The sequence below is a fragment of the Vanessa cardui genome, chromosome 8 (assembly GCF_905220365.1).
Source record: "Vanessa cardui chromosome 8, ilVanCard2.1, whole genome shotgun sequence".
Classification (NCBI taxonomy): domain Eukaryota; kingdom Metazoa; phylum Arthropoda; class Insecta; order Lepidoptera; family Nymphalidae; genus Vanessa; species Vanessa cardui.
In genome coordinates this window covers 7929578-7943277 of record NC_061130.1, presented here as the reverse complement: position 1 = coordinate 7943277, position 13700 = coordinate 7929578, and the positions used below count along the sequence as shown (strand labels likewise).

Here is a 13700-nt window from a genome sequence, read left to right as displayed (position 1 = left end):
TCTGCGTCAAAACCTATAAGCACATTGAAAAGTCTACCGACACACTTGCTAAGGTTAAACGGTAGTATACCATTAATCAGTGACATGGTTGCCAATAGTCTGGTGGATTACGATAGCCATGCGATGCGAAATTCATATGATGTTGGCGCTATAAGTTATTACTGCCAAAAAGTATAAAATTATAACTAAGTACTTTTAATCGTTTAAATACAGCTGCATAATAAAGTTAATATAAACACTAATTATTTCATTTACTAATGCTTTTCAGAGATAATATATTACAAATGCAAAAAACATGTTCAAAATTTAAATCGTACACAAAAATAGCGCAGTTGCTAAATGTTTTAACTTTACAAATGCAAAGCTATATTTAGCAGGTACGTGTCTGCCATCAACTGAATTACAAAAATCCGTGTAAGCAGTTATGTAATAAATTATGATTCATATCTATATCAAGCTATAAAAGTAGTATTTAAGTATAGTATAGTATTATAAGAATTTTCGAGTGTTATGTTGTATCGTAAAAAAATAATATAATATATTGCGCTAATGATGCATTCTCCGCTGATCAGACTTACGAGTCGGTGAAGCTGAAGAGTTAATTTAGCGACGACTGTTATCGATCTTCCCGCTTTCATCCTGTAAAGGACACATATTCATAGTAGTTTCATATTTTAAAATAATCAATTGTAATATTATTAGAAACTCTCAATAATATTTTAAAATAAATTTAGCAGTCTGTGAACATGCTATGGATAAACCTAACCATTTTATCCGATTTGATAAACCACAGATCCTCGCTAGAGAACACAGATTCATTCCTAGAATGATACGCGAGGCTATTGAAATTCAAAAACATCCGAACTTCAATAGAGAAGATGGTTGGAGACTTTCTAACACCTGGGATCCACTTATTAAAAATTTGAAATCCCAAATCCAACAGACTGCAAGACCTAAGGATACAGTTAGTGCCTTCTGCGTGCAACCGGAACGTTACTCAAGATATCAATTGAGAAATCGTTGGCGGTAGTTGTTAATAATATTTCCTTTGTTCTTCAAATAGACGAATGTCATCTTAGTCTACCCGTGACCACGAACACTGCAAAGTGCTCGAAACGTCGGGATGTTTAAAAATAATTAATATACGCGATTCATCCGTTATAATTAGTTTTATTTAAATAAATTTATCTTATCTAAAACATTGGACACAAAAATAAATTCTCTAGAATTAATAACAAATTTATAAAATTAATGTAAATAACATTTCAGGGCTAAAAGCACTTAATAAAAGGCTTAATAAAAATTAACGAGCATCTAAATTAAGTATATTTTGTTATACTTTAAACATGTATTTTCTTAGATTGAGATATACTTCAGACAATAAAATATACATTAAAAAATTGTAATTCATGCGTTAAGAAAAGATAGAGCAGCTTATTCATAAGATTCACCAAAAATTTCTTAGAAAATTGAGACAAATTATTACAAAATTACAAGCTACAAAAAAGAAAGTCATACAATGTGAAATTTTGTATCCTGACTATGAATACTGTGTGATATCATGTCCGATATCGACGGCGTTCCAATTTACGTTCGTACGTAAGGTTTTGTTATTATAAGAGACTCAAATTTTCATGTTTTTTTAGATAAAACAATGAAAATAGTTTTAGAATATACTAATTTAAGAATTAGTAATGACATTAAAATCTGTGTGCTATTAAATACTTTATTTTAAAAAGGAGTGTTCAAAATACGAACATAAATGGAATGTTTCATGAACCATTGTGGCATTGGAAGTATGAAAATGTCAAAGTTCATTCTAAGGTAGAGTAGTTATGATTTTCTGAAAAAATCACATAATGTATCTGTTTAATAGTCGGGTTTATAATAATAGTAATTTAAAAACCATGGCGGTGTGAAATATTGTTAAATTCGGACAGGTAATCATTTTATATATATATTGTTTAAGAATACAACAATATTGAATTTTGTTGCGTAGATTTTATAATTAAGTTAATGAGTATTTGGATGTTATTTTTAAAGGAAAGCATCATAATTCAGGCCGAATTTAACTGTAACTTTAAATTTTTATTAGTGCAGTAATTTATCAGAATCAATAACTCAACTGATTAACAAATAAAATTGTCTAACACGATGTTCGTAAATGAAACATAAAATAGTTTATGAAATTGAAGTTAAAAGTGAGTTATTTCATTTTTAAAACAGTTTAATAGGTAGTTGAAAGTGCAATTAAAATTGTTTCATTTAAAAACTATCTTTGTTTCAGATTATTTTTATCCAAATAAATATAAGTTATCAAAAATGTTGATAAAAGAATACAGGATTCCTCTTCCACTAACTGTGGAGGAATATCGAATAGCTCAACTTTATATGATAGCTAAAAAAAGCAGAGAAGAAAGTTCAGGGGAAGGGAGTGGTGTTGAGATAATTGTAAATGAACCATATGAAAATGGTCCCGGTGGTAAAGGTCAGTATACACAAAAGATTTATCATGTTGGTAGCCATTTGCCAGGTTGGTTTAAGAGTCTTCTTCCTAAATCAGCTTTGACTGTCTCCGAGGAAGCATGGAATGCATATCCTTATACAAAAACTAGGTACACATGTCCTTTTGTTGAAAAGTTTTCGCTTGAAATAGAAACCTATTACTTCTCTGATAATGGCCACCAGGATAATGTATTCAAGTTGACTGGAAGTGATTTAAAGAATAGAATAGTTGATGTTATCGATGTAGTGAAAGATCAGTTGTATGGTGCTGATTATGTCAAGGAGGAAGATCCAAAACTTTTCATTTCTCAGAAGTGCAACAGAGGGCCTCTTTCTGATTCTTGGCTAGAGGAGTACTGGCGGGAAGTACAAGGTAAACCACAACCATTAACAAATGGCAAATCACTTATGTGTGCTTATAAACTTTGTAGAGTTGAGTTTCGTTACTGGGGAATGCAAACAAAACTGGAAAAATTTATTCATGATGTAGCTTTAAGAAAAACAATGCTGAGGGCTCACAGGCAAGCTTGGGCTTGGCAAGATGAGTGGTATGGTCTCACCATGGAAGATATTCGAGAAATTGAGCGTCAGACTCAATTAGCTTTACAAAAGAAAATGGCCGGTGAAGCTGGTGAAGAAACTGACTTATCCGAAGAAAATTCAAAATCTTTAGCGGCAACAATGAGTAGCCTTGAGAAAAATGAGGACTCAGAAACTCCATTAGCTACTAAGAAAAATACTTTAGAACAAAGAACTCAAAAGAGCTTAAGTCCTGAAAGCACTCCTCCATCTGAACCTAAAACAGCTTTAAAATCAAGCCTCAGATCATCATCCTCAGGTTCCCTTAAGAGCTTGCAAACTCAAGTCGCAAATTGGAGAATGGAAACACTAGTAAGAGAATCAGAAACAGAAACCGGTTCCGAAGATGAATTTTATGATTGTGAATCGTCTTTTAATAAATGGTCTTCCATGTGTTCTCTCGATGAAGCTGATATTGATATATCCCCAACACAAGACAGAGATCATAATCAAGAGGACAGTATATTTAACCCATCTTTCTTAAAGCGTGTTACCTCAGAAAGAGGTTCACGAAGAATCATGAATTTCCAAAGTCACCACAGCATAGATGGATGTCCAGAAACACCTGTTCATAGTTCTTGCCCGACAACAGTTCTGATTCTTGTTTTTCATGCTGGCAGTGTCCTCGATGCAAATATAGATATGACTGCAAAAAAATCTGATGTTACTACATTTAAAGGAGCCTTTGAATCTGTTATGCGTCAGCACTATCCAACATTAGTTGGTCATATCACTATAAAATTAGTATCATGTCCATCAATTTGTACTGAAGCTCTTGGAGTGTTATCAACTTTAAGTCCTTACAGTTTTGATTGCTCGCCCTCTACGAGTGAGACGCCTTCACTAACTAATGATCTCATACCAATTGGTGCCATACCACTCATTGCAACATCATCTCCAGAATATTATGAATATGTCACAAAAACAATTGTATCTGCAAATATGGCTTACAATGAATTTATAAAATCCGAAGATGGAAAAGGTTTCAATGGACAAGTGTGTATCGTTGGGGATAGCATGGGCTCTGTTCTGGCTTATGATGCACTTTGTCGAACCTTGCAATATCAGTCTCGACATGACAGCGAAAACAGTATTTTGGACACTGAAATAACAATCCCAAACGAACCTTCCGAAAATTATTTGAACAAGTCACACCTTCAAGCTCCTATTCCTAGGAGAAGGTCATCTACGGCTAGTGATAATCAGACAAAACTAGAGTTTGAAGTCAGTGATTTCTTTACATTTGGAAGTCCACTTTCATTAATATTGGCCTCAAGAAAAATATCTGATGAAAAGTTCAAAGATATTGTAAAACCACCAGCCCAACAGCTATTTAATTTATTTCATCCCACAGATCCTGTAGCTTCTAGACTAGAACCACTCCTATCAGCTCGTTTTACAAATCTTCCACCGATAAATGTTGCAAGATACGCTAAATATCCTTTAGGAAATGGTCAGCCGTATCATTTAATGGAATTAATACAAAGCCATCCAACCTTGTTTGGAGATCATTTACAAATGCCGCCGACTCCAGTTCTGCGAAGACTGTCAGAAGCATCAGTTCAAAGTACTGTTAGTGGTTTAGCAGATAATATTCCATTAATTACTATGAATGCTCTTCAGCAAAGATGGTGGGGTACGAAGCGACTTGACTATGCTCTGTATTGTCCTGAAGGATTGGCAAATTTTCCTACAAATGCACTACCACATCTCTTTCATGCCAGTTATTGGGAAAGTTCGGATGTTATAGCCTTTATATTACGCCAAGTAGGTCACTTTGACTTGGCATTATATGGTCAATCAGATGACAAAGAGAGTGCAATGTTTAAACCCGGCCAAGATAAAGAAAAGTGGATGAGAAAAAGAACTTCAGTTAAATTAAAGAATGTTGCAGCTAACCACAGAGCCAACGACGTCATTGTAATGGAAGGTTGTCCTCAAACATTTATAGCTCGATTTATGTATGGGCCACTGGATATGATCACTTTGACTGGTGAAAAAGTAGACATACACATGATTAAAGACCCACCTGCCGGGGAATGGACATTATTATCTACAGTGGTAACTGATAAAACTGGAAGAATTTCTTACACGTTATCAGAAAAACAAAGCGTTGGTTGCGGAATTTACCCTGTAAGGGTAGTAGTGCGGGGCGATCATACGAGTTGTAATTTTCATCTGGCAGTTGTTCCGCCACAGACTGAATGTGTAGTTTTTAGTATCGATGGTTCGTTTACTGCCAGTGTCTCGGTTACGGGACGAGACCCTAAAGTTAGAGCCGGGGCAGTCGACGTAGTGAGGTTTTGGCAAGATTTGGGATACCTAATCCTTTATATAACAGGAAGGCCAGATATGCAACAAAGAAAAGTTGTTTCCTGGCTAGCTGAGCACAATTTCCCTCATGGCTTAGTATTTTTTTCGGACGGTTTTTCAACCGATCCCTTGGGCCATAAAGCGGCACATTTAAACAATTTAATAACAGAACACGGTGTTATTATGCACGTTGCTTATGGTTCAGGAAAAGATATAAGCGTTTATCATAATTGTGGACTATCACCAAAACAAATATATGCCATTGGAAAAATAAGTAAGAAATATAGCAACATGGCAACTACGTTAAGTGACGGATACGCATCTCATTTAGCCGACTTGAAACAACCGGGTGCGGTGAGGCCGGCTAGAGGAAATGCTCGCCTCCTTGTTCCTCGGCGTCTGTTAGCACCGGTGACTACGTCTGCTGCGACTCGAGGCCGTCGTTAATAACGAACCTTTCTGTACCATGTCCCCGATAAATATAATGTAAGTACATTTCAATATTAGTAGATCTTTTGTTAATTTATAGTAACAGAATAAATGTTTGTTAAAAATGTATCTACCTACACATTTTAAGTTCTACGTGTCTATCCTATATTAAATTGTATATTTTTTCATAGTAATCTTTGCGTATTCAGTGTTATTATAAAAATGTAGCGCTTTAAAAGATACATAATATTACAATAATGAAATATTAATTAGTTTATCGTCACTGTGTACCTTACTAATTTATTATAAAGTATTGTCTATAAACGTCACGTAGTTTACTCGGTTACTTATTAACTAAATTGTTATTGTACGTAAATTCTATTGTTAATCAATTTGTAAGGCTGGAAATCTCCTAATCCAATGATTTTAATAAATATGTATAACTCTAGTCTCTCTATTTGACATATTTGATAGTATTGTGAATCGGGGCTTATATTAATATGCCTATTAACTTGCTCTAAATGTTATATAATCGCGCTTTGCTATTTATTATAAAATAAAAATACGTAGCATTAAGTCAGCTTGATATTCAAATGAATATCGTATTCTCCCCTAAACTGTACCTGTATATGTAACATAAAGATCTGTATTACTATTTTTGGATATGTGTTTGTGTTCTATTTAAGAACTTTACAGATTTGCTATGTGTAGTATGAGTTTTTACCTCCTTGATGACAGGCTATTTGACACTTTATTTAAACTGATCTAAAGGTATCTATTATGTTTTAGTAAAGTTGAGTAGAAATTTAGAAATATATAGTTTTATATTAATTTATACAAAAACTAATAAAACCGATTAAATTCCAGACGTCACAAAATATAACTTATTGAGAAATTTGCTTCTTTTAGTAACAATCAATGTATTCGTTAAAATGCACGAATCCATCACTTCACACTGTATTAATTGAATGCATTTTTAGATAGTAATATCAATATTGTATGAATGTCAAGTAGCCTATTTTACAAAATATTTATTTTTATTGTGTATATACTACCAATTATTCTAAATAATATATCATTATTATATACAATATATATTATAAATATTTAATGTGAAAATATTCCTGCAATGTAGACATGGTTTAAGAAATTAAGATAAACTGAATATTTATGTAAATGTTTAAAAACTTCCACGTAACACCGTAATTACCTTATCTTTTTATTGTGCACATCTACGTCGCAGTACCTTCCGAATGATTTTCATTCCCCTCTTTTTGTAATAAAAATAAGTGAACTTCAATCTTCAATGTTCACATATTAATATATAAAATTAAGATAGAAACCGTGAAATTATTGATATTAAGTACATTTCTTGTTATTTATTCATACTCATTAATTCATTATACAGAAATATTTATTCCAGTTATAAACTTTGTAGAGTTATTATTATAACAATTTATAAAGCTTATTTTCTGACTGCAATAAATGTCAATGCAATATTTTAATATGGAAACATAATGTAAATATTAGATTCAAGACGAATGCGCAAAGGTATAATTATTATTTTTATAGACTTATTTTAATTTTTATTTCTGTATTTTTTTTTAAAGAATTATTTACACTATATAAGTAGTAACTTCGTCCAACCTATGTGTACATACGAGTTCACACAGATGATATGGCTGTGGTGTCTTCATTTACTTTAATATCTTCAAAAACGATGGTGTAATTAAGTTATCATCGTTTTTCACCCAATACCTATAACGCTAAATTCCATATTATAATATTATACTTCTAATATTCCATTTGAACATTGTTTGTGATAAAAATTACACAATTCAAAAATATTATTATTTTTAGTTATATATTATCAAATGACGTGTAGTTTATTAATTATTTTCTACCCATTTATAAAAAAAAGTACAAATTTTAAACTCGGCTGCAGTCAGATTATAACTTTTATTTAGTTTGTAAATTTTAATTTAATTAAAGTACACTTAAATTGATGTGTAATATTAAGGATTGCCTTTATAAATGGTGTGTGCGTTAAATAACGTGATTTATAAGCAATGATTAAATAAATTGATATTATAAATTATAAGCAAACATTGACGTGACATTTGAAATTGTTTGACTTTTGAGAAAATGCAAAGTATATTTAATTCTAACTCTATAAAAGAAGGCAGATTACTATTCAATATTCTTATTTATTAGTAAGTACGTATACTATAATTTGACGTCATCTAAATTTAATCCCTTTAATTTGTTACATTACACCTAATCCAGAAAATTTATTATTTATATCAAAATTAATAAAAATAATGTAAAGTCAAAAATATACATAACTATTATTGCCCACTTAACCTTCAAATTGCAAGTTATTATGAGTATGTTTAGTTTATTATATACTTCCATCTTTTCACATATTACTATCAAAATTTATTTTACTCTTATGTTTAATACAAAAAGAACAAATTAAATGTAATTATTATTATTATTTATTGCTTAAAAAGCTACTACGCCATATAGTTTATTATTTTCAACGTATTGTCTTGTTATCTTACGGGTATTCTCACTAGACTTACGATAACTTTATTATGCACCTACACTTTTGTTAATATTAAACATGGATGTACTGAAATAGTTTATTATATAAATTGTTTACATGAACGCGAACATCTCTCTTGTCTTCTGACTTTCGTAAACTAAAACTACTCGAATTCTAAAATTAACTGTCTAGAGGATATTTTATATTTATTTACGTAATATCCTACCATTTTAAGGTCTGAATTCTTCAGACGGATGGACGGTTACTTATTGTTTCTCTAAAGTGCGAAAAGTCCTCATAATTATGTATTTTAAATTTTCTTTAAAATCCTGCTTATATATAATGTTAGTAAGAATGTTATCTCTAGTCACGTTATTACAATATAAAGTTTGAAAATTATATAAATTTACTGTAGGATTTTGTTACTTTAAGGTACAAGTAAACCTAAATTACTAAAACATTATTGTAACAAATATACTTAGAAACATTTCACAAAGAGGAGAGACATAAATCTCACAGCATATTTAAGAAGTTTTTATGATTGAAACTCAGTTATATTTCTAATTTTATTATATCTGTTACTATAGTTGATGTGTTAAAACAAGGAAAAGATCTGATCCATTCGAGAACAACTCCGTCTCTGTATGTAAATAGTAGTGAAGTTTGAAATGTTGAAGTAGGTAAATAAGCGAACTGATAAAACTCTTGGAAACTGTCGAAGCGAAGTATAAAATATGACGTACAACAAATTACAACACTTAAATACGTTCACAAAATTGCACATCATTATGCATTTCCTTAACTTGTATTTTTTATATAAAATACTTATTTGTTTATACTCTATGTCTTCATACATTTAATAAATGCGTAGTACGTAGATTTAACGTGGTGTGTATCTATCTCATTCCTACTTTCTTAAGATTAATTATTATACACATCATGCTATTTGACGTATATACATATTTCAGTTTTTTTTTGTCTATTAGGTATAAATGGATATATACTATAAATTTTGAAGTTGATAACTTACAGTCTAGGTATTAATAAGAGCTCTTACATGTGTATTAAGATCTCACCTCTTTTTATACGGCTTCCCGTGCGAGGCCGGCTCGTTATTTGTATAGAAATGTCTGTGTGGAAATTGGATCGATAAAGATTTGTAATTTATATCTTATTACACTTTTAAACTAAAGCACTATGTGAAAAAGTCAAAAACGTGTTTCTATCGAACATTGATATTATGATAGATAAGAGTGGATTATTGACTGTCATAAATTCTGGATATTCTAAAAATATATTTATAAATAATAAAAATAATCATTCATTCTATATCTTATTGTTGTTTAAGTATTTTATATTCAAACAGTAAAATCCTATTTTGTCAACTGATTTATAAATGTATAGATAAGGGTTTAAAAAATATGTAGTAATATTAAGATAACGGGCATTGTTCATTTGAATTAGATATTTTTGATGTTCTAGTAAATGTATAGGTACGATTATATTAGCGTTGGTAACACTATTTAAAATAACCTTCGTATATTTACATTTATTATTTATTTTATTCAAATGACAAATTATCGTAAAACAAATTATTTACTTTATAATAAAAAAAAAACTATTTTTTTCGCAATATTATTTAATCTATAGAAAAAGGGTTTGGCAACATACTGTTTTATGGTAATTATGTATTTATAATTGATAGATCTACAAATACAATTTTGAAGCAATTATGAACATAAATTGCAAGTGTATTCGGTTACATGTTTATCTATGTTATGTAAATTTAATCTTCCTAAGTGCCGCGCTAGCTTCAATTCCTTTTGTATTAGATGTATTAATTGTGACTATGTGTGGATAAATAAATTATTGTTGTTGGCTCTAAGAGTTTGTTTGATTAAAATGCACTACCACCACCCAATGCAGGACTCGTTCAAAATATCTTACTACGCGATGGAGAAATTTTAGGACTAAGTTTGTACATAAATAAATACTTATTTACTTAGCAATTTTATGTCAATGATATTTTTGAATCTAAAGACTTATTTAATTTTTGTTCGTTTCGTAGTATCTAATGTTTTTAAAAGGCAACCAATAACGTATTATAAATAAGTTGACATATGCATTACACGTTGACTGAATATAATTATGTGCAAACCAGTTATGCAATTAAAATTCCTGATATCAGATTGTTTCGCTGCCAAAGTGAATTAAAAATAAGAATAATGTATTTCATTGACATTTTTATCCCAGGCGAAGAATATACCTCACACTGTGAATTCAGTTGTTATGTCACCCTATTGACTCAATCACCATTACCTACATTACTACGATTATGCATACGCACCTTATCCAGATTACTTATTGTCTAAAATTACAAAAGAATGAGGGAAATAATAATAAAGTCTATATATATATTTGTCTACCATGTAATATTTTTCTACATCGAAAAAGAACAAAGTGGGCAATTGCAAAGCATAATATGAGTAGCGTCAGTCTGAAACGAAAGTCGAATTGACTTGACTACCCACTACAGTTGCCTCCTACTGATCCGTGAAGAGCGCCCTGTAATAATGGCTTTCAAAATGACAACTAATATGAAATTCTCTTGTCGGGCCATGTAGGGTGGGTCAAAAGGCAACTATTTAGGTACCCACCGAATTTATCCTCATAAAACATATTAAGGAAAGATAATTTTTCATTACAATATTTTATAGGGCCTTTCTATGCAGCCCATATGTCGGCCTCTTCGTTACACGCTACATTCATTCAAAAATTGTAAGGAAAGAATTAAAAATACAAATAGATTAATAATATTTAATGCACATGTTTTAATTGTTCGGTGATGTAAACAGCACATGACAATTCGACATCATAATAAATCATTTACTAGACAATACTACTTATATAACAGATAGTTTGCATGCACAGGATTGGCAATTTGTAGAATTAAAAATATATTTTCACTTAAACTACGAATAAAACTATATAAATGTATTTATATACATATATAATCATTGTACTTATCACAAAACGGAACTGTGCTTTTTGTATAATGTTAAAATCACTTAAATACATTTGTAATAAGCTGTTCGACGCTAGAACAAAAATATCTATTATCCCTAACCGTCGCATCTCAATAAAATTCGTGATAAGTTAATTTTACGAACTAATTTCCTAATCACTGCCGTTGTCTGAACGCTATTGGGGTAATAGCAAAATGTTGGAAACGTTGGAATTATAACATTCCCCAATCGCTATATTTTAAAGATAAAACAGTACCTATGCGTAAAAAACTATTTCACACACTCATAAGTACATTTATCAAATTTTATCAATATTTTTTTGTTTTTTATGTCAGAGATCTGGTTGTACTTATTCTTTACGTAATATTTACAATTAATCGAACATCACATCATGTTATTCGAATCATAAGCGTCGAGGAACAATTATAGAGCATTCGAGTGGTGTATCTATAATACAGTGAAAAGAACCACGACTAACTTACCATAAAATTATATATATACATAAAAAGTTTCGTAATAATTTAAACTTTGGCGAGAAATAATATAATTTGTAGCAATTGTAAGTAAATTTCTTATCATTTAAGTCTCCTATAACTTTAAACAATTGCTCTTATTGACTGTAGTATAGATAACCATTTTCAAACCTTAGGCTACGTAACATCTTCAAAATCGATTTATTAGACCTGAGCAATACTTAAGTCAATAATATGAGTTATTGGCTATTTCTTGGCATCTCAATCTCAATGTTTGAGAACCTTTTTCTAAAGGTTACTCCATACCTAACAAGCTATGGTTCTACTAACGTATTTCAATAATTGCTATTAACTTGATTTCAAAGATGTAAGTTAACTAGCCCTGCGGTCACGAAACATAAACTCTAGCTAACAATTTAATCAATACACATATTGAATATAATAATTAGACTTAACAGTTTACCAATTTTACCATGCATCACCAAATTACTAAAACACAATTGTTAAAATATACTACATACATTATTTTTTTAATTAAGCTGCGTACACATCTGTGAAACGTACCACACGTTGCATTCAATTCGTTCGGTCTTATTGACTGTTGTGTGCGAGCACTCAACAAGGTTCACAACTGTACATGCTGAGCAAATTTAAAGCACTTCTTAATACATGTGGTTTGTGCATGCGACAATCGTAACTAATCCAATGTACCATGCAACGTATATAATCCATTCTATGTTACGTGTCTCATATCTGTACGCTGCATTATAACCAAGGATTCACAATGACGTTTCATTTCTAAAGCACATAATAAAGTCTACAACTAGCTCTCTTTCTTTTGCAAATATTTTGCCATCAAGAAGTGTTTTTAACCTCACGTTTGAATTTATAGATGAAATGTCATCGATATTTACCGTGCCACAAGGCGATTTTATAACTCGACCGCGATTTAAAAAACTCTAAAACGCTGATAATATGCAAACAATGCGAATTAATTGAAGTTTGTTTTGAAATTTTTGTTCAATTATTTATCTATTGATTAACGAATTTTTGAAATGAAAATTACTATAAAATATTTAATTAACATATTAATTACAATGTAGAATACATTGCTAAAAATTACGATATTTACTATCTCGTAATCTTATATGTTTACCGACTAAAATATTAAAAAGTAAACTTTTGATTACAAAAATAAGTAATTTTGAAATAATTATATACGTAATTGTAATAAAATTAAAGAACAACAGCCTATTTAAGCATTTTTAAGTTTTTAGCACATTTACAACAAACATTTACATTAATTTACAACAAACATCATACACAGACACATTTCCTATTAATATAAATTTAAAAGGTAATAAATTCATTATAAATTGTAATCGTTTAGGACTGGTTTACAAATGTGAAAGTACTATTTAATTAATAGAAATTATATCGTTTTACGCAATAATTTTATCAAAGTAGGTACAATTTTTTACCTATATTCTTTGATGTAGATTTCTTCAAAAGTGTTTTTAAAATCTACGTCATGAATTGTTAATATTTGTAAAAAACGGAGTTATTCTTTGACAGAAACACTGCACGTTGTAAGTAGACTCACGATAAATTGAAAGTTCAATGATTACTACTAATAAGTGTTGATGCTTGTCCAACTTACTTTTATCCAAAATTTTGGACCCAAAAGTTAGAACAAGCTTGTGAAATAAAGTTTTCAAGTCATAATTCAAAACTGCAAAACATTTTATCGTATTGAAATTAATTAGTGGATAGATGATTATGACATTGGCACTATCTTAATAAATTCATATTCAACCAAGAAAATTG

At 30.3% G+C, this 13700-nt stretch overlaps 1 protein-coding gene across 2 annotated transcripts; it reads left to right on the top strand.

The window, feature by feature from the left end:
- The first annotated feature begins 1696 nt into the window (after positions 1-1696).
- Positions 1697-10259, top strand: LOC124531700 (protein retinal degeneration B). Of its 2 annotated transcripts, none has more exons than XM_047106198.1 (2): positions 1697-1940; positions 2288-10259. In XM_047106198.1, the coding sequence occupies exon 2, from the start codon at positions 2323-2325 to the stop codon at positions 5842-5844; it is 3522 nt and encodes a 1173-aa protein (XP_046962154.1). In that variant the 5' UTR covers positions 1697-1940; positions 2288-2322; the 3' UTR covers positions 5845-10259. The 2 variants fall into 2 exon arrangements, with proteins under 2 accessions (XP_046962154.1, XP_046962153.1); XM_047106197.1 differs by lacking the exon at positions 1697-1940 and adding an exon at positions 2062-2201.
- The last annotated feature ends 3441 nt before the right edge of the window (positions 10260-13700 follow it).